General features: G+C 42.2%; 1 protein-coding gene across 9 annotated transcripts in view; it reads left to right on the top strand.

Moving 5' to 3' along the window:
- Nucleotides 1-21433, top strand: part of MCTP2 (multiple C2 and transmembrane domain containing 2) — a 167338-nt gene that overhangs the window by 68121 nt on the left and 77784 nt on the right. For 6 of the 9 annotated variants that reach the window (XM_085514929.1, XM_085514928.1, XM_085514930.1 and 3 more), the window contains 5 exons: nucleotides 7835-7938; nucleotides 8743-9261; nucleotides 12827-12886; nucleotides 13428-13536; nucleotides 20960-21102. In XM_085514929.1, the coding sequence (XP_085371055.1) occupies nucleotides 8752-9261; nucleotides 12827-12886; nucleotides 13428-13536; nucleotides 20960-21102 (822 nt within the window). In that variant the 5' untranslated portion in view covers nucleotides 7835-7938; nucleotides 8743-8751. The remainder of the gene's footprint in view (nucleotides 1-7834; nucleotides 7939-8742; nucleotides 9262-12826; nucleotides 12887-13427; nucleotides 13537-20959; nucleotides 21103-21433) is intronic. The other 3 variants (XM_015873145.3, XM_085514933.1, XM_085514932.1) reach the window with 2 other exon arrangements.

The following is a 21433-nucleotide window of genomic DNA, read 5'->3' as shown; positions in this document are numbered from 1 at the left end:
CTCCCTGTTCCCTACTTAGCTAGCGGTAATTGTGATAGCACCATTGTGGTTGGGGTGTGATGTTGTGTAAGTGGCTGCATTATGTTTAAGTTGATAAAACTATACTATAGAATCATATGTATAATATATATAACATATAATTTGGTACACAAAGCTTATGACATGCTAGGTGAGGGCATCTGAGTTTTGGATTGGATCCTTCTTCTAAGGTAAGGAGGACTCCAGCTTTTAACACCCACTGAACAATACTGGGTGTCTCATGGTCACATTCAGCCCCCAAAAAACCTATCTGGTCTTTGCTACTAATCAAAAGACAGCTGAAGATCAAGCATTCATCTGGTGCAGAATTTGTTTGAACCAGAAAACCTCTTAATCTATTTAGCTAACTGCAGGCAGTTGCCATTTCAGGACACTTGTCAAATTATTGCCTCTTGCCTGTATCTGTTAGGCACAAGTAAATGGAATCTGGATAGCTCTTAAATTCTTTAAAAGAATTACTGCATCTTTTAAAGGTTTTTATTGACAGCTGTTGCCAAGGTTTTGTTTGTGAGCTCTAAGTGGTTGTAATCTACAGAGAGGGATAGGAGGTTGTGTAATGATGCTAGCTGAATTACAGCTTTTTGTTGATATTTGCCAGAGGTAAACATCACTGATTCATTAACTCTGCTTTTTGTTTGTTAATCATAGGGTAAGTGATCTTAAGTTCAGCACTTAAAATTTAGTTTGGAGAACGTGTGAATGGGGCATGGTGATGAACAGCGGATTGGTTGGTTTAATCTGCTCTGAAATCTCCTGCCTGAAGCTGTATATATGTGAAAGGAGAATTAGAAACACCCCATGGTAATGCTATGAGCCAATAAGCAGTTGGTCAGTGCAGGTAAGGTGCTGCAGGCATGCTGAAGGAAGGATATTTCAATTTAAACAAAATTTGCCCCACCTCACTAGGCGGATTTACCTTGGGTGAGTCAAGTCCTATGGCATTTTTAAGGGTTGTGTGAAATGCTTGGAATTTTTCATGTGAATGAGTTGGTCTGGATAGAAACCTGTCTTTGTGGGGTCTTCCATCTTGGTACAACAGGGGGACATCAGGAACTCCAAACCCTAGGGTTTGTGTTCTTCAGTTAGTCTGATGTCATTGAAATGGATTTAAATTCAGCAAACTCTGGCTCTTGAATAAAGGCATTCAAAATACCGTTATGCCAATGTTTAGGTGTCTCAGGCCAGCAAATGAGGTGATCACCCTGATGGCGTTCAGTGAGAATGGACAGTGTTTACAAAGATGCTCTCCAGACAGTCCTAGGGAGGCCTTCATCGTTGCATTAAGTTGAGGCAAACTCATATCTATCTATATCAATCTATCTATCTATATTACCTTCTAGTAGTTACTGGAATTGTAGCTTGTGATTTTCTTGAGGATGATGTCAGTCTATAGGGGCTTCTGCTTTAGCAAAGTGAAAAACTGGTGTGTAGGCTTGGGTATGTGACTACTAACAAATGAGAGTTAGATTTACCAACTTTGTCTGATCTTCTCAATGGGAAAATCGGGCTGTAACACAACCCAGAGTCAAGTTGCGTGTTTCTTTTTCCTGGAGGCTGTAAACTCGTGTGGTGTGTGGAAAGATAACCCTCATAGTTTCACTTCTGTGAGAAATGACTAGTGGTTAGAGAGACCTATGCTGGCGTATGCTTAGTCAGTACAATTAAGAAGAAAGAAGTTTAGAGGAGTCATTAGGTTTATTCTGCTGTTTGCAGGCTGAACATCTTACTGCCACCTCACTTGGAGGAATGGTGTGACTGGTGTTAGCTGCTGCTATAGTCAAGGAATGCCAAAGCAAGGCTTTCAAATGTGTATGTTTCCAGGAATCTTTCCCTAATAATTTTCTTCTGCCTTATTAATTTCCTTAGTTTTTTATCTCAGGGTCTTCTAAAGTTGAATTTTGGTCTAGCTGAGCCAAATTATGAAGCTCTATAAACTGCCCAGGTTTACACTAAAAGGATTGTGGCTGTAACATGGGCATAAGTGTGCAGTAGTTCTGTGTGTGCTCAAGCTTAATTTCATGGGTAGCTGAGAACTGTTGGGCCTTCCTGCAATGCTGCCCTAAAAATCACATCAGTGAGAGAGTTTTTGTGTCCCTCCAAAAAACACTTGTTTGAGATTTATTATATAGAGATCAAGAATGTATTTATTGTGGCTGTGAATAAGCTTCTCCTGCATGGAGCATATGATGACTGCTTTGCTGAATGTGAGATATTTGTTTTATTCTTCATTTAAACTTAAAGTGAGTCTGGATTCTCCAATTCACTTGTGGTTGTGGTGACCGTCCATCATCATCTCTGTGCTGTTGTGTGGTCACACGTCGTGTTCTGGGTTGCGTGACAGCACGAAAGATGGCGCTGAAAGCCTCAAACATTTCCTTTCACCAAAAGCTTCCTGTTGGCTTCATTCTATGCAGCTTTTCCAGTCCCTCTTTCACCTTTCCCAGTGGCAGTGCCTGATGCAATATACCAAAATGCAAGGATTTGCTGCATGGATGCGAATGGTTCTTATCAAGGTCTTTCCCCTGTAGCTACTGACTCTTCATAAGTGGTATGGCAGTAATAGTAGTTATTTAGGGAACACGAACAAGTGATTTGCATATAAAAAGATTTGCATATCTTTTTTTAATAAGTAGATTCTTCAGTGCTTGTAAAAGGCGCTGCCTTACCGGGCCTCCTCTGGAAATGAGTCTCCAGTTTCCTTCCTAGGTTTGTTTTCCCCGTGAGTTATGGAAAGGGATGATCTATTTCTGTGCACCTCTTGTTACAAAAATATACCTCTTGTTATGAAGGAGGCGATCAGCTTGAAGGAGAGAGTGAGGGAGGAGGCTGCAGGCCTGAATTCCCTCTGGAGCTGCTGGAACACGCGGTGCTGCCTCTTTTCCATTGTACTGCTCCTCATGTGAGCCATCGTAAACCTTCCATTCTTCTCTTTGATTTAGGCATCACTCTATAAGTACCTACAGACTTCCCACGTCACTCCTTCCCCTTGCCGCTCATCTTACCCTCTTCCCATACTCCTGGATGTGCTCTGCTCTATGTACTGAATTTCCAGGGGTGTGATTGGAATCCATGTGGTGACTTAGAGAATCCAGTGTTAAAGTAGCATCCCACTTGCTGGCCCAATCTTTACCTGTGACACAGTGCCTTTGAAGGGCAGTATCTGTCGTTCTAGGGTTTTGCTTGGGGTGTGATTAGATGTGCACAGCCCCTCCTGTAATAGATGGCTGCAAGAGGCAGAGCATCATACCCAGGTGTCCTTGGGGAGGTGTGATGCTCAGTGTGGGATGACAAAGAACATACCTGATTGTAACACCTTTGTGCAGTCCTATGAATTAGAAGGAGGGAGACCTTCTGGCACGCACAGGTACAAGTGACAGTATTTTGAAGGAAGCTGAAAGAGTGGAAGGAAATTGTGAAATATTTTTAGATAAGTGCAGCCAAGCACTTCCTCCTTCATTTCCCCACATACGTACTCATCATTTTTCTTTGGTTTCAGAATAGGCAGAAACAAACCGAAAGCAGTACTTAAGCTGCAGTCAGGTGCAGGGTTTTAACAGCAGCTTTCGCTATCAGGTGCTGTCTTAAGGTACTTGTAGAGCAGCTGGTGGGTCTGTTACTTCTTCTACTGACTGTCTGCACGTTAATGGTCAGATGGAAGCTCTGCAGGCACCCAGAGCCTGAAAACCCTGTGGGATCTGAGGAGGATAAAGGTACAACAAAGAAACTAACAGCCATAATTAAAATCTTATTGAAGATTCTTTTATTGCCTGCACTGAACAAGCATATTCTTCTTAAGCTTTGCATTTTCCTTAAATGTTATGTCAGTTTAAAGAATTCAGCATCCTGGCATGCTTTGCCAATGAATCTGTCACAGCAGCACAGGAGTGATGTGGATAGACTTGCATTATTTGAAGCCCTGAAAGGGAAACCTGAATCCAAACACAGTGGCAAGATTTGGGAGCTGGCCAAGACCTGACCCTGCTTTTGCTGCAAGCTGCCTGTGCAATGGAGATGTTAGCTACACTTCAGCAGTGTGCTCCCTTTGATGCTTGTTAGTACTAAAAATAATTCTGACACTGATTTCCCCAGGGTAATTAGCCCGTGCAGAATCAGACTGAGATTAGACTTCTGGTGCTGTCACAGATTTAAGCTCAGGTATTTACCCTGCGCTGCAGGGCATGCACACAGGAAGAAAGATCTGTCTCACTTGTTGTATATTGCCATGTATGTGTTTGATTCAGTGGCCCTTGCTGGCTTGTGTGATCACCCCCAAGGGGATGGCCTCAAGCCCACCTAGATCAGATTTCTGTTTTGGTCTTGTTTTTCTCTGCAAATGAAGCCCGATGCTTGAAGGTCTTGATAACCAAAAAGATATCTTGTCCGTGATGAAGTATGCAGTTCTATTTCAATTATTTTAAGTATGGGTGTAACTGGTGCTGAGTTTGGAATGTTCCAGGAGATACCGGTAGCTCTGAACAAAGCTCTGGCTTCATTTGGATGTGCAGATGTTTTGTGGCTTTGTTTAGATGTACTGATAAATATTTTCTTATCTCTATGGCAGCTTATGGTTAAGCATTGCATTTCCAAAGAAGCAACCAAAAGGAGCCACTGCAAAGAAGGAGGAAGCATGGGTTTCTTTTTCTGAAGTGATTCTGCTCTTGGTTGTTAGAACTGACAGAGATTATATAGTGTGGGGATTCCATTAGTTATTATCCAGTGTGAACCTATGGTAAGATGTATGCAACTGAGGAACATCTTCCTAACAGCTTCTAACACATGTTGCTGTTTTCAGCTACTGAGGGTCTAAATGTTGGCTAGCATTTGGTCACAGCTGAAAACACACTGGTGGACCCACTGTGAAGATGAATGGTGTATAGACTGACCCAGTGTTTTCACTTGGACAGGGGAAGTCTGTTCATGGAGGTTGTGTAGTAGTGGTGTTGGCATGTTTGGCTGTACCCAGATCTATCTGCTGGCTTTGAGGGCACATCTTAGTGCTTTGGCAGGGAGTGTTTCAAGGGCGTTTCAATGAGCATTGAGCACTTTGGATGTGCAGAGTGTGGTTACTTAAGGAGAAGAGCAGGAACATATTGTGATTATTGTGATTTCCACTATGTAAATCAGTTTGGTTTTGTTCTGGCTTCCTGACAGGGCTGTAAGCGAAACTGAATTACATGATGATTTCTCTGTGTTTTCAATGACTTTTGAAATCTCTCTTGGAGCTGCCTGTTAGAACATCTAAGCAATGCTTTACCTCTGAATATTCTGACTATTAAGGGAGTAAGTAGCGTGTGCTACAGTGAGAGGGAGCAAAACACGTTTAAGAAAAGGAAAAAGTAAACCAAAGGGCTGTGATCAGAAGGTACTTAAGGGAAGATAAACAGCTAGAATGACTAGTTCCATCAGTCAGATGATGTGCTGTTACCAGTTGTTGTATCATTAGTTTTGGTTTTTTTTTTCCCCTAGTCTCTATTGCCCCCAAAAGGGGAGGAGATGAAGCAAAAGAACAAGATGTAATAAAAATGACAGGTGCAGTCCGGAGTGGTCTATCTAAAGGAAGGGATTAAAATACATGGATTGCTCTGAGCCTCTGAGATTTAGCAGCACATTACAGAATATGCTGAAGAAGATGGGCTAAAATGATTTTTTTTTTTTTTTAGTATTATTATATACTACTTCTTGCATAAGAGCAAGGAGCCATTCAATTAAAAACAACCCAGTTAACATTGATAACAGGAAATGTTTCTCCCTGAATGATCATTGTTTGCAGCTTTTTGGTACAATGCACCGTTGATGCAAGGAAGGAATAGAGGCTGTACTTAGAGCCACTATTTGGCAAAGCGCACCTCTCCCTGTGGGTGCTTAGGGGATATTTGGAGATAAGCTTGGCACCGAGCTTCTGAGACAGTGGAAGGAAAAGGAAAAGCTTCTGGCCTGTGGCAGATAAGGAGTACGTGAGTGAGCAACATGTTGACACGGGGAATGTGCTTTAAGAAGAAATGGGCAATTTTTCTCTATAAAATGTGTTATTGATGCTGCTCAGTGTGAGAAAGAAAAGTAGAGGGAAATTGATGGAGGAAGAGAGAATGGACTGGATTTATTAGCAGCGCAGTCCAATGCTCACTAGAAGCAACAGTCTTACAAGTCAATGTGTGCTCTTGGGTCTGGGTTACCTCTGTCTCCAGTACCAACATTGGGTTGTGTGGTGGTCCCCATCCCTCACTTTGCACCGTTCTCTCTGGGGAATAAATTTCTGCTCACGGGGGTGGTTTTGTGTGTGGGTTTGTTGTTTTTTTTTTTTCCTCCCCTGCATGAAATAAGGAAGTGAAAGAAGTGCCAGTCTGCATCTGGCAGATGTCAGACTGCATTTGCACTTCAGACTGCATTTGGGCTTTATTTTGTTTGACTAAAACCAGGACACTTGCTGCTGCAAAATAATTTTTGCAGTTGTGCTTTACAGCAGTCGTTTGGATTAAGTTGCTTGTCATGACAGCATTTGTAAAATGAAAGTGCCAGTTGCAGCGGGAGTGTGGGTGTGTGGATTCAGGGGTGGAATATGGCCAAACCTCTTGGCAGTGCAGGGCTGGGCTAAACAGCTTCTCTGGCCTCACTTCAAGCATCCCTGTGCTTTCCTTACACAGCAAATATTGCCAGCACTGCTTGGTGGCAGCTGTTGGAGCATCTTTGCTGCTGTGCTAGGAAAAAAAACCAACAACAACCAAAAGCTTTTTGTGCTTTTTCTCGAATTGTTTTTTTCTTCCACTGTGGTTGTCTGCTGTGGGGAAGAATTTGCACAAGGTGGGTTGAGTGCAAGTGGGTCTCATATACACTGAGTGGTCCCTGTGCCTTGCTGAGGTGACTTCTGTAGCACAGAAAAGACATACCTAGAAGAATGGAGCCACGTAAAACTTAGAGGAGCTGCTAAGAAACAAAATCTGTGAGCAAACAGAAAAAAAACCATAGCAGTGGGTCATCAAATTGAGAAGGGTGGAGAATAACAGGAAAAGAATGGGAAGCAGCAAGAGCCTTGGGAGGTGAGTGTTGCGAGCTGGGTCCTGCCTTTATTTACACTGAATTCACTTTGGCAGGTTCTGTGTGTGTAGACAAACAACGTGGGGAGTGCTGGCGTTAAAGGAGTTGTTTAAATGAGTCCCAGCAGTGGTGTTTCATAATGTTTTGTGCAAACATTTGGCCTAATGATTCCTCTTATGTGATAAAATGTTACAAAGAAGTCCTCTTTCTGCTTTATGAGTATTTTATCTAAAGAGGCAAGAAAGAGAAAGCTGTCAGCCAGGGTGAGCAAATTGAGCCATGTCTCCAGTGAACTTGCATGGGGCTCTGGGTGCTTCAGCATTGGTTTTGCTTCTCAGAGAAGCCATGAGTTAAATATCATTTCAGTTTGTCCATGTGCACTTTGATACTGGGCCTGGCTGCAGGAGCTAGAGATGAAAATACTGTGTTAGGTGATGTATGTATATTAGCAAACACCCTTGTATGGAGAAAACCTGATACTGATGAGTTGAATGCATGTAATGCTGTAATAGCGTATTAATTTTTGTATTGATTATAGCTATTCTGTAGCAAGCAGTGTAATGGAAGCATCAGTATAGCTACACAGATGGAAGGCAGGAGGGTTTGTGTGATTCTACAATGGGTTTACATTGCTATTGATGCTGGTATGTGAAGTAAGCTGTATTGCATGTGTCGTCAGAAACTGTAAAAGAGCTAATCTTGAAAGTTTCGTTAGCTGTTTTCTTAATGACTTTGGGTGATGATTTGACTTTCTGCTTTTCAGAAGAAGGATGGTTGTTCAGCTGTCAGCCACGAAAGACCCTGTCTGTGAGGATATTCCTGTGCACAGAGGCATCCATTTGACCCTTGCATTACAATGCAGATTTGGTGAGTGGTTTTGGTTTGATTCTTTTCTTGTCACCCCTCCCCACTGCGGGTAGAGATGAGAGATGAGAGTCCACCAGCAGTTTTTCAAAATCCTTAATTTCTCCTGTTTGTTTCTATCCTCATTTGCTCTCAGCTGCCTTCTTGATGAGGAACATTACTTCCACAGAGGTGACTTCCATTGAGAACATGTTAACAAAAGGGAGTATTTTTAGGTCTTACTCAGACTTTCTGATACTCAGACGTTATATATCAGGACACTCTTCTGCCTCAGTCCCTTAGTTTATGGAGTTGGTTTTTTATGTTGCACTGGTTCACCTGTAAGTCACGTAAGAACCCTCACAGCTTAAGAAATAGCAAAGAATTTGTGCATTGCCTGGAAAAGCATCATCAGAAAGTGCAATGCCAGCTTTTCCACCTTTTGTGTGCTAGCATTATTTTAACTCCCATCAGTACCTTTTGTACAGAAACAATTTGAAATGCGATAAGTCACCAGTTTTTGCCTGTTGGCACTTAGCTGAAGAAATGAAACAGTATCTCCTTGTAGCAGCCATAAAACAGAGGACAGACTTTGCATTTTAGTGTAGGACTTCTGTTTTCCCCCTAAACAATTAAACCTACCTACCAGATTTCATCAGGAAGCACTTACTAATGCTTTCTGTCATGCTTTATTATTTTTTTTTTTTTTTACTGTTTCGAAAAATGACTGAAAGTTTGAAGATGACGCAACGTGAATCATAATCTTCAACTGCTGTTCATTCACATAATTGACTTGCTTTCTTCCTACGTTCCTTTTAATCACCCCAGGAATCGCTGATGCTGCTTCGTACCAGAGGCACTGCTGAGGTTCCGTGTGCAGCCATGGACTTGGAGAAATCATCTGTCTGGGGATCCCTGAAGCAGAGAACAAGGCCATTCCTGCAAAACCTAAGTGTGAGGAAGACAAAGAAGAGGTCGAGCAAGGTGGTGGTGAGCAAGGTCCGCTCCCTGGACCGGCGCCTTAGTGTGTCAGTGCCTGACATGCTGGAGGTAGAGACTCTCACGGAAGAAGAAACAACATATTCAAGCACTCAGGTGCTGTCCAGTGGCTGCCCCAGTGGTGCCCCCAGGCCCATGTCTATGAAAAGAAGAAACTCATCGATGAGACCGGAGGGAGAGGACTGGCCATGGCTGCAGCCTGCGTGCACGGAGCCGGCTGTGACCCACTTGGATGCACGTATGGCAGACAGCCCTGTGTCTGAGGGGAAGCGACCATCTGGCGATGACCTCTTGGAGCTGCTGCAGAGAGCCCACCTGAGCACTGAGCTGACAAACGAGATGATGGAGGTAAGGGGCTTGGAATTAGCTAGTCTGAGCTGCCAACATGGGACTTATTTGAGTGAGTTTTAAGGGATGGAGAAGGGCGCCTTGTGCCAGGAATGTGTAAGGAAATAAATAATGAGCATAAACCAACCATGATATTCAGACATCCATTCTGCCAGTCTGGAGCAGCAAGAAAATAACATCTTTTTTCTCACCACCTTTGTGGTCTTTGCTCCATTGTGACAGTGCTGCAGGAACTGGAGGATCCATGTTGAAATTGTACTGAAACAGTAAATCCTGCCTGACCTGAAGTGGGGAATCTGTTGGTGCATGATGGTTGTCTGAAATGTTTTAGCCAAAATTTGTATAGTTTGTCATGTGGAAATGTGTCTCTTTCAATTGAGTTATTGCTAGAAAGGTTAGATTTTGAGCTACGTGACATTATCTGTCACTGGGATGGCAGTTTTTGTCATCTGAGATGCAAAAGTGAAAGACGTATTTTTGATGTAAAGCTCTCCTTTGAGATTTCACAGGCAAGTTTACCTTTTGAGCTCTGCATTCAAAATTATGGTCAGTGCTACTACAGGGAAAGTGATCTTTGCTGGTAGAAAACTACTTGTTCTGCATTTCATAGGTTTGTGCAGTATTGAAGCAAAGCTAGCACCAAGCCTGCTGTGATGCAACATATCCCATGAGTAGCCACCGACTATCGCTTCTAGTTGCTGAATTTCAGACTTGTTGGCTTGTTGTTGTCTGCATTAAAAATGTTGTTGTCAGCTAAAATAGTTTGTAACTTTTTTTCTAAGAGTTGGACTCGCTCACCCCTATGGGTCCTTTCTAACTCAGGATATTCTACAGTTTATTGCTGTACCACATCTCACTTAGAAGCATCTCAGATTAATCAGCATATACAGCTGACTGGAGACTGTGGACACGGTGTCATTTTAGGACTTCGTTTCCAGGTTGTTGATGGTACTGATGGAATAGATTAACTTCAAGTTGATTTTCCCACAGATGCAGAGCAGTCTGTCTTATTCTCTGTAGCATTTAAATCATTCCCAATGTATGTGTGTGCGTTTGTGCATATAAGCATTTTAATGTTTAATCTCATACCAAACCATTGCTCTGTGTGAATGCACTACTGTCCTTCCTGTAATCTGCCTCCAGTAGCAACTTTTAAATGCAGAGATTATTTCTAAGTAACAAGTGGCAGAAAGAAGCAAGTGAATGTAGAAACAGATAAGGAATATTGAAGTCAATCTTTTTGTGTTTAGCTCTTCTACATGACTGAACAGGCACTAAATCTGTGCTGTATGTGCCTCAGGTTGAAACAGCATGTTGCATGCCTACTAGTTGAGGTTGCTGTAGAGAGCACAACAATCAACTCATTCTTTTGTGAGCAGCATTTGCTGATTAGCGAGGTGTAAATTAAAAGGAAGGCAGATCCCTGGAACAAAAATAACTAAAAAAAGCAAAGATGTAGGTTGGGCTTTTTTCCCCCTGAGTTGCTTGTCACATGCCACCTACTCATTTGTTGGTTTCCTTTGGTCACCCAATAGCATGAGATACTTCCTGAGCATCACACACGAGCACAGTGTGGGGTTGTGGCTGTCAGTCTTCTAAATGCTAATCACGGAGCTGTCAGTACATGGAGTGTTCTATCTTCAGTAAAGCTTCTCCTGCATGTACTACATATTAATTTGCTGAGAGATTTACTTACTTTATCCTCTGTTGCAGCAAGTTAGGCAAATTAGAAGGGTGAAGGAGTTCCTGACCTTGCCTTAAACCCCTACCTCATCTGCTCTTGTTGCAGATGAGGTAACGGCACTTCTAAGGACACTTTCTGCCTGTGGTTGTGCATCACCGTTGCAGTGCACTAACACCATTTCTTCATCTAACACTTGTTGTGCATCACTAGCAAACCCAAGACCTGTCTGGTTGCTGATGCACTTGATGACCTTGTTCTGAATCTTTCTTCCACACCAAACAAGAGATGGTAAAGACTGTGAAGCCAATCAGGAGGAAAGTTTGATTTATTTATATGTATTCATGCACATGCTCTTGTTTTACTTTTGTACAGAGACACATTTGAGACTATGACCCACTTTGTGAATGTGGCCTCATTTGCTCATATTTAAGTTCAGAGTTATCTCTGTGGTTAATTAAAATCAAGATTTCAGGGATATGTTTTCAGCTGAACTGTGAACTGTATTCAGTGATGTTATTGCAATCAGCTACTAGAATAATAGCACTTTACACTATATGAAGATAAAATGAAAAATATATTTTCGATTCTGTGTTAATGCAATGCAAAACAAGCTGTGAGGTGAAAGTATTATCAGTGCCAATGATGGTGCCTGTAGGGGATTCCTGCGAAGCCAAAGATTACCGTAGAAGTACTTGGTTTAATGCGCACAAGTGAGATTTTATGCATACTAGTCAGGATATTCCAAGTTAGGGTTCCCCTAGCAGCTGTAACTCAGCTCTGTTGTGCAAGGAAACTCTTCTGCTGCTCTTTATGGTGATAATTTTTCTACTTCTAATGTGTTTTTGCAAGGTGGCCAAGTTATGATTACTATGGGAACCATAATGTTAAATTTCGTCTGTCATGTGAGTAAAATTTTACTTGCAGCACAGAAGTATTGTGCTTCCTGATACGAAATATGTGTATTCGGGGACGGGAGAAGAATAATTACATGGAAGCTTGTATTTATTTTAGCATGTCAGTATATCTTGGTTTTACGTGTGATGCAGGAACTGGTTCTGTTTCTCTTTGTATACTGCTCAACACAATGCAGCTCTCATCAGAGAGATGTGGATGTTACCACACTGCACGCAATAATATTTTCACATGGGGATCAAATTCCACTTTGTGTGCATTTCTGTGAGGTGAGGTGGTTGTTCTTAGAGTAAATCCCTGTGTTTGTATGGGCTGTGACTGCCCTGCATTAAACCAAAGAGTTGCCCATGCATGTAGGTCCTTCTCAACATAAGTGATGATGGTAGACTGTCCTGGTAGTCAAAATAGCATCAGTGGTGTCCTTACCATGGAGTGAACCCTTTGTGTGTCCAGGCAGTCTAGACACCATACCACCATAGCTTCAAGTTTTTGTGTGATCCAGTTTTAGGAGGAAATGTTTGACTTCCTCTAATGTGCTCTAATAACAACCATTTGAGCCTTTCAGTTACTATAGTATGTGGGGGAAGTACGCGTCCAGCATTTTTTCCCTCTCTTTCCCTTCGACCATTTACTGTTATTACTATTACTATTTTCATGGTCTTTCCATCCCTTGGAGTTACACACATTGTATACGTGCATAGCTGAGTTACTGAGTATAAGCCAAAAGGCAGTTAATCTTTAGATCACACCGAAGATCACATTAAGTGTGCAATCAGTGTAAAACAAGTGAAAAGATATCTCATCTCAACTATTTGGGGGCCTGTAAGCAGAAGTATAAATAGGTTTTAACAAATAATGTAAATGGTTATGAGGGTTTTCTTCATTAATATTATGACTTGAGGGGTGCTAGGAGAATTTTCTTGATCCTTACGTTACTGTTGTCTAATTCTTTGTACTTATTTTTTATAGGAATGTGGAAGAATGAGTTTAGATTCGTCAGTATCTTCTCAGATGTTTGATGATGGGATGGTAAGTCCTTGAACCTGATCAGACTGTTTGGTGGAAGCAAATATTTGTAGGCTCGGGATGTAACACTGGCGGCAATTCTGAACAGGAATTATTGAGATTGCTATGGCAAAACTTCATAAGTAGCATTGCCCACTGCTGCTTTTCTATCTTCTAGAACTATAAAAAAAAACATTGTCTGCTTGGTAGCTTTATGAAATGTGTACATCCCCACGAGTTCATTACATGATGGTGAATGCACATTGGAAAAAAAAACAATGCATGAGGTTGCTAGGATTTGGAAATCCTATTCATGCATTTATGCTGTTTAATGTTACAACCCACTTTAGGGTGTAATCCTCCTTGTGTTACTCTTGGCTTTGTGAATTTATCTGACAGCGATACTTAGCTATTTACGTAATAAAGTCTCAGAGAAACATCTTTATTCCTCCTTCTGACAAGCAAAGACTTCCAGAGTGAAAGAAGGTTTGTGAGAACCCTTGCTCTGTTCGCATGTCTGCCTGGTGGGTTGTGCAGCAGGGATTGATTTCTCTGTTCATTTTAGGGTGCAGAGGAAGGAAGTGATTGTTTGAGCCATCTGCCCAGCCCCTTTGCTTACCTGCTGACCATCCACCTGAAAGAAGGCCGGAACCTGGTTATCAGAGATCGCTGCGGTGAGCTGCACCTTTCAGCTGCTTCCTTTTATGAGTTGCACCACTCTGCTTTCCCTGACTTGAGTTTGGATGCACTTTGCACCATCAGCTTCTTTTCTTATCTCTAATGCAACAAGTTGTTGACTTGCATCCAGATCAGAGCACTCAACACCTGGGTTTGTCCGCCTTATATACACAGGGGAGGGAGCTGCCCTGTGTTTGCTGCTCCTCCTGCCTGATTATGCAGCTGCAAAACCCCTCCCTTGTACTCAGCATCTGTGGTCATTAATCTTGGGAGATTCTACTCTAGCTTAAAGAAATAATAATTTTGGGGTGTTATAAATGAAGTGCCGAGTGCTTTTTGGGTTATCTGTGAAGATTTTAGTGAAAGGGAAACTGTGAGAGTAGGGGGGGTGTAAGCCAAATGTACCCCCCATCTAAGCTATGATTTGAGATGAAGGAATAGGGTTTATTCATACAGGTTTAAAGGAAATAAGCTTAAACCAGCCATAGACTTATGAAGGTTTACATCTGGGAGAATCTGTATGGGTTAATTCACCTTCATATGGGTGCATGCTTTTGGGATTTCCATCTTCTATTGTCTCAGTTGACTTTTTCCATGTCTTCACCAACCAATAACTCTTGGCCAAGTGTGTGCTACATTTGCCTTCTAGTTTCCAGCTTTTGGAAGGAGCAAATGAATACTTAGATTAAGATCATCAGTCAGATGATGCAGACAGAAGCATGTACTTCCTGACAGCATGGTAGTTCATCAGTTTTACTAGCAAGCCATGCAAGCCAGGACACATCCAGCTGTTTCTACAGAAAAGATACAATAAATGAGCAATTCCAGTAGAGGAGGACTTCTATACAAGACAGAACACAGTTTGCTCTTGACTGTGGTTTCCTGCGTAAGAGTGCAAATGCTTTAACTAAGCTTTGTACAACAGTGAACTGACGTAATCAAGGGGAAAAATCAATTGGGGTCTGGCCCTTTCTGTGGCAGATGAACTGTTCATTTAGAATACTGTGAGGTGGTAAATAATTCAGTAAAATTCTTGCTTTTTTATTTCCTTTAAGTGAACATTGGGTTGGGGGGCGGAAATAGTGACTTAGTAATTGTTCTTCAAGCACAGTTGTGTTGGTTGCCTCTTCAGGTAAACATGCTGGTGATGCCTGATGCTCAGCTACACAGATCTGTGCTGTCCTACCGGTTACTCAGGATTTTTGTGAGATATTTAGGTCTGAGCTCCAGCTGCTGTGGTTTTGCAGTGTGCTTTTATAAATGGGAAGTTGTTGGAGAGATGAGCAAAGCCAACAGGAGGAAACCTCAGAAAACTTGTGGGCTGGGAGAATGCAACTTCCCTTCTCTCTCCCTTGCTGTGAGTCCGGATATGGCCGCTGAGCTGGGGTGTGATGTCCCCCTTCAATATTTGACTGTAGGAACATGCTGCCTGCAGCCAGTGCATCCTTCAATTTGGCTGCGGAGCTGGGGCTGGAGGCCAAATCGTGCTCATTCATGTTTTGGGAACAGGAAACCCCCAGAGGTAACCAAGCAAATCTGTCTGACGCAGCTGTGTTTCAAAACCTCTTCACCACATGTTTTTAATGTGCAGCAGGGTTCTCTGGAACTCTGCAGTGGGTAAATGCTGTGTTGTTGGTCGTGTGTTTTAGCGTGGGCAGTAGGGGTTTGAACATCCTTTGGTCAACACTGCGTGAACATCTGCAGAAATGCTCAGGTAGGTAGCAGGGATGTCAGGCTCCGTGAATAGGAGTTCAGCAGTGCTTACTCACTCACAGTGGTCATACAGTGGTGGTAAGTGATCGGAGATGGAAACGAAAGGACAGAAGGTTGTCATATAAACCACGGAGCCTGAATGAAGAGTGTATTGCCAGCATCTTCGGCTTAGATCAGTTTTATTAAATTTCCTACGTTTTTGTTTTTAGTCATTGCAATAACAGGAGTTGCTTTGGGGGAGGAAAGACTTGGAGCAGCCTCTCCATGTGTCCCTGCTGCCCTCTGCTGCCTGTTTCCTGCCTTGTCTGCATCCTGTGCCATCCTCAGGGCTCAGGGAGGAAGCAGCAGCTTCATTGTGCTCTTTAATATTGTGTGTATGTATGTATTAATCTAAGGCATTTGGAAGCGATGATATCAGTCTGCCATTGGAAACAGCTGTTGCTGGATAGTCCTGATTCTTCTTAGCAAATTCATATCTTTCCCTGAGTTGACTTCATTATAAGCTTGCACTGAAGGAAGTAATTGCACTTGGCTGTGTAAAGGTGAGGAATGGTTCTGCTCTAAGACTGGCATGTGGCTTCGCTTTTCCTAAACCTTGCAGATACTCTTCTGAGCTCCCATTCACTGCATACTGCTCGTTTAGGGACATGTTTCTGGTTTATTTGCTTCTCCATGATGCTTCTTGGGATACAGGCCACCGTGGCCATACATTAGAGACTGCTTATGGAGACAGGGAGGTGTGCTTGGCAAGTGGAAGTCACGTTCCCTATGTATACATTGTGCCTTATGGCAGATGTGTGTGGGTGCTCCCATATTTATGATTGCAGCTAATGAACCAAACACTGTGTATGTGTGTAGGTACCAACCCATTACCAGCATTTTGCTTTTTGTGCACTTTGTATAGGGTTCTTGTTACTAATAACCCGGTGATATCATGGTAATGGTAAGGAGTTTGTGACTTGTGTAGTTTGAATACCATAAATGGTAACAAAGCAAAATGCATTTTATTATTGAAATGTGCCTATCTGGGAAACACTGCTAGTTCCATACAAGTGAAAATTACTGGATATCTTATTTGGCTTTGATAATATTTTAGGAAAGCCAAATGTATCCTAAGCTTCATCCAAAGCGATGTGGCCAGCAGGGCAATGGAGGTGATCCTGCCCCTCTGCTCTGCTATGAGACCTCATGTGGAGTCTTCAGTACATGAGAGGCATGGACCTGTTGGAGTGCATCCAGAGGAGGGCCACAAAAATAACCCAAGGGATGGGACACTTCCCCTATGAGGACAGGCTGAGAGCTGGGGCTGTGCAGCTTGGGGGAGAGAAGGCTCTGGGGAGACCTGAGAGAGGCCTCTCGGTACCTAAAGTAGCTCTAAGAAAGAAAAAGGAGAGAAAAGGGGACAGGATGGCACACAATTCCCTCTTTAAGCACCAACACACCTGTGGTACACCTGCACCAGCCATAGCTCTGGGCTGTCTCCTGCCCAGCACTAATGTGGTGGCAGTGCTGGAGGCGAGGATGGCTTTGCGCAAGACTTGGGGGTTTGTCGGCTTGCGCAGAATAAATCCATTGTTTGGTAAGCAAATGCTCAGAGCAATTAGGCTGAATCACTCCCTGCAAACACACTGATTAATTTAAATTCCCTCTGTTTTCAGGGTATCTGCAATTAGATCATTAGCTCTTCAGATTTATTAATTATTCAGATGTATTAGGCAACTTTTCACACTTCTTTATGAAAGGCTTAATCACGTCTAATTTACAAACACTGCGGGTTTGAATGGCTTCAGTACTCATTTGTGATGTTTTCTGGATTCCTCATGGCTCTGCATACAGCAGCTCATGCTGCAGTGGTTGCTGTTGTGCTGAACCCAGTTTCTGTAGGGATTTTCTTCCTTCAGGTATGGATCTGCATGCATCCTTCTCATCCTTCCTGCTTTCCCCTTTAAGCCTTGATCTCAGCTATTTCACCACAGGACAGTGGTTTTCCATTTAAAAAGTGTGTTCCATTCTAAAATGTCTTTTACTACTTGTTGTAAATAACTCCAATAATTCTATTTTTAGGAGGATTATAAGGAATCTATTCTTTATGTGCATATAAAATAAATCCTTCATTTCCTTCTGAAGATTCAAATGTAGGATTTTAATCAAACCTTGATATGGTCTGGGTTGTGTTTCACACCGTTCTTGCTGTGAACTTTTGGGATTCTAATGCAAATAAGTGGTAATTTTTCTATTCATGTAACAAAACTTGTTTCATATGCTGCAATTCCAGTAAGTTTACTCCTGTAAAATGGAGTGTGCTTTGAAATCATATGGGATCTGGAGTTCTTTTTATTTCTAAATATGAATCAAGTGTGTATGCTGTTATGTGGCCGATGTGGCACATCCCTTGCTGGCTGCTAGAGGGCAGCAGTATCCATTTAAAAACGCCATTAACAGTTTCTTGTGCTGCTGTGAACCCTGTCTAGCTGCCGTGTCTCAACCACTTTGGCTGTGTGAGTTTGCTCAGGTTTTAGCTGGGGTTCGCTGTGCCTGGACTTGTGGCTTTATAGCGGTTGTGGGAGGTAAGAGAGGCAAAAGAATGGAGGTGAGCATCACTTTTGGTACGTTCTTGTGCAGAACCAGGTCTAGCTGGTAGAATGACCATCTGTTTGTTGTATGGAAGTCATCCTTTCTTTTTTTGCTATTAACTGTCTTGGTTGCCTTTGCTGGAAGATCACTTAGATCACTTCTCAGAAGCTTTTTTTTAATGGCCTGTCTTCTTCAGAGTATTCTCAAGCACCTGTTGTGTCTATTAGAAAGCTAAAACAACCTCCTTTGACATCATTTCATGTCAAATGTTCATAAATTGCCATTAACTGATTTGAAAAGCTTCACTGTTTGGCTAGACTGTAGATTGCCCCTAATTAATAACATTGAATAAATGCAAATATCTGTCTGGTCTTGAATCCAGAACTCTTAAAACCTTGAACTCTGCTGCAGTTAACAATAATTGGCAGCCTGTGCTATTCATCCCATCAGGCGTGGCTACCCCACTGGCCCTGCTTCTCATTCTCTGTCTCCTCTTAGCCTGTGCTGACCACCTGAAAGCAACCTGGGGTATCTTAAAGACCACCAGAAGTAAGTGCAGTGACCCAGGGAGACACAGCAGCTTTGCTGACACGATGCAAGGGAAACCCTGACAGCCTCAAAAAGAGCCGCTGTGCCTTACCCCCTCCATCCAGCCTTGTAGCCTAACTCCATCAGCCCGAGGAAATGCCACCGAGCCCCGGTTCGTGTCCAGCTGCCACCTCGGAGGTTGAGGTCCATCTGCCTGCTGGCACAGAGGTGCCATTCTGTCATTTTTAGGATGCTGGAGCCGCTCTCCTGCACCGCTGGCCCCACTCCCCTGCCTGCCTAGTTGAGATGTTACCCCTCTGACAGCCCGACAGCCAAGCGCTGCCGAAACCCACGCCCGCTCACAATTATTTTCCCTAACAATTAACACCGCACTAACTTGACACCTTTCCCTTGTTTGGCTTTTGTTAGCCATCATCCCTTTTTCTATTAATTCCAGGCATTAATATTTTCTTTTGCGCAAGTGCCGCCATTCACCCGTGAAACAGTTTGAACATTATGTAGCTGTCAAGATAGCGAGGGATTACCCAGTGTGCCTTGCCGGAGTAAGTGACACCACTGAGGCCCGGGTTTGAGATGTTTATTTTGAGAGTAAGCTGACAAGCATGAAGGCCTGATCCCAGTGTGGCAATCTTATTTAATTAAAGGCCTCTTTTTTTTATTAAAGCTTTCCCCCCGCTGTTTTATATATTTATATATATTTATTTGTATATATTCTTTTCCTCTTACGTGTGTGTTTATAAAAGAGTGCTAAAGCCTAATTCACACAAACAGCACCAGGCAGCCCCTTCCCCCTCATTTTATTTCCCTTTATTAATGATCTGGAAAGCTTTCAGAGCAATAATGCAATTAGGATGCTTACTTAGATATGGTCCTCTTGCTTCCCATCTTCGGAGAAAGGGCTTGGAGTTTCGTGCTGGCAGATATTGAACTTGTTGGCTGTTTGCTTTCTCTAGCTCCTCTTTTTCTCTTTTTAGGCTTTGCCCTCTCTCATGGGTTTTCTGTGCCAAAACCAGTTGAGTTACAGCCATAGACCTCCTTCAATCCTCTTCATGCTTTAATTTCATCAACCGCTTTCCTTATCTAAGCTGGTTACTATTTTGTGTGCAGGATAGGTTCTGGACATCGTTATTACTGTTATTGTTTTTGAGCGTGCAGTTTCTTCCTACCCATCCTTTCTTTTCCTTTTAAAGCAGAACGGAGTTGGGTTCTTTGGAGCTGGGAGAAACCGACACCCCAGAGCTCAATGATGTCGTTTCTCAGCCTGTAAATCCTTTGAGGGCCACTACCCACATAGCAGGGCTATGTTTTATCTTAGTATTTCCATTCATTGTGTAAAGCGTGCTGTTTTTAAGCCGTTAGCTTTATGTGGAACTTTGCTCATAGTTTTGATAGGGATCCTAGTGGAAGATCTAGTCCTAACCCGCTAAAACCAATGAGAAGTTGACCTCTAACTGTCCTGGCTTTTGGATCAGCTTTTGGATCAATCCTTATTATTGTCCCTTCTCAGAGGAGAAAGAAGTTTGTATTTGTGTGCGATATTTTTTTTCCAACAAAAACAACAAAAAAAAAAGTTGATTTCATCAATTCCTATTTAAGAAAAGAATCAGTTATGGGTAGCATTTGAAATCCAATCAGTATTTTCCTTCTGTGAATGAAACACCCACTATGTGCAGAATGGGACAGGACTCTGTGATTCATCCCTTTTGAAGGGAAAGCAGGATGAAAACTTTCTATAATTGTTAAAAATAACTCTGTGTATCCCCAGACATTCCATTCTTCTTGGTATTTACTAGTTGTTATCCTGCATGGTTAGAGGTGCTGGTGCAGAAACCATACAGTTTTCCTCTGACAGCTGCAAGTCTGTCTATTGCTGCTGAGTGGCACGAGTCTCATGGTCTGTCTATGGACATCTGCTCCATAAAAATATGGAACTTGATTGCCATGGCAGGGTTTGTTGCTTGGATTAAGAAACGTGTTACCTGTGTATTGTTGATTTTCTTTATGGAATCTGCTCTCTTTGTGATTCTATTCCGAGCTGATGAATAACATTAGTATTTTTTCCAGTAGAACTTAAAATTGGGATTTAAGCAAATGAGCAAATGACACCAGTGATGAAATCCTGATGGGTTTTAGCTATTGTTTTACCGGTGTCCTTGGCACTCCTATCTAGAGTTATATTGCCTTTTAGTTTTGGTCTGAATATTTGTTGTCTTAGGATCACATTTTCTCTCTCTTACTGTCTGCGTTCCTAATTGGCCTGTAAAGATTTCTTCATCCTCATTTGCTTTTTACTTAAAATATTAACAAGAGTACTGAAGAATAATTAATACTCCATAAGAATAATAAGGAAGAGATCAAATAAGCTACGAAGATGTTGCTGTCTGCTCTCAGAGAACTTTCTGGCTACATTCAGTTGATTTCCTGTGCAAACTAGAAGTTTTTATACAGGTAGTTATGCATATGAATGCATATTAGAAGAAAGACGTTACCATTTATTGTTAGGTATGGTTTTATTAGGTTGTATTTTAAGACTGTGGGTTTACACAGGGGCAGAGCTGATCTATTTCCTTATAATTATCACAGGTACAAGTGACCCTTATGTGAAGTTCAAACTGAATGGGAAAACTCTATACAAAAGTAAGGTAGTCCAGAAGAACTTAAACCCAGTTTGGGATGAGACTGTCGTGCTGCCCATACAGACCCTTGATCAAAAACTCTGGGTAAAGGTTAGTCTTGGTTTTAAATATTTTGTAAGTGACATAAATAGCATTTTAAGCAGTTGTTTTCTGCTGTACAAACATAGTGATTGTTTTATTCACCATAGCAGCATGATGTAAAACACGATCCGGTTTAAGGGTTTCAGCCATTTCAAATTAAAATGCACGTATGTCTTTTCCAGATTTCACTTGAATGTTTTGCTTTCATTCACTGCAAATTCAAGTCGAGATGAAATTCCTTGACTGGATATACTTAAGATTACAGAGCTGAATTCTGCTGTGCCTTACCATGCTTGTGCAAACTCGGTGAAATCAGCAGTGGTTTCATACGCTCATTTTA

Source organism: Coturnix japonica, chromosome 14 (assembly GCF_054131305.1).
Source record: "Coturnix japonica strain WE chromosome 14, WE-NBRP24, whole genome shotgun sequence".
In the NCBI taxonomy this organism is placed as follows: domain Eukaryota; kingdom Metazoa; phylum Chordata; class Aves; order Galliformes; family Phasianidae; genus Coturnix; species Coturnix japonica.
This window is presented reverse-complemented; position numbering and strand designations above follow the sequence as displayed.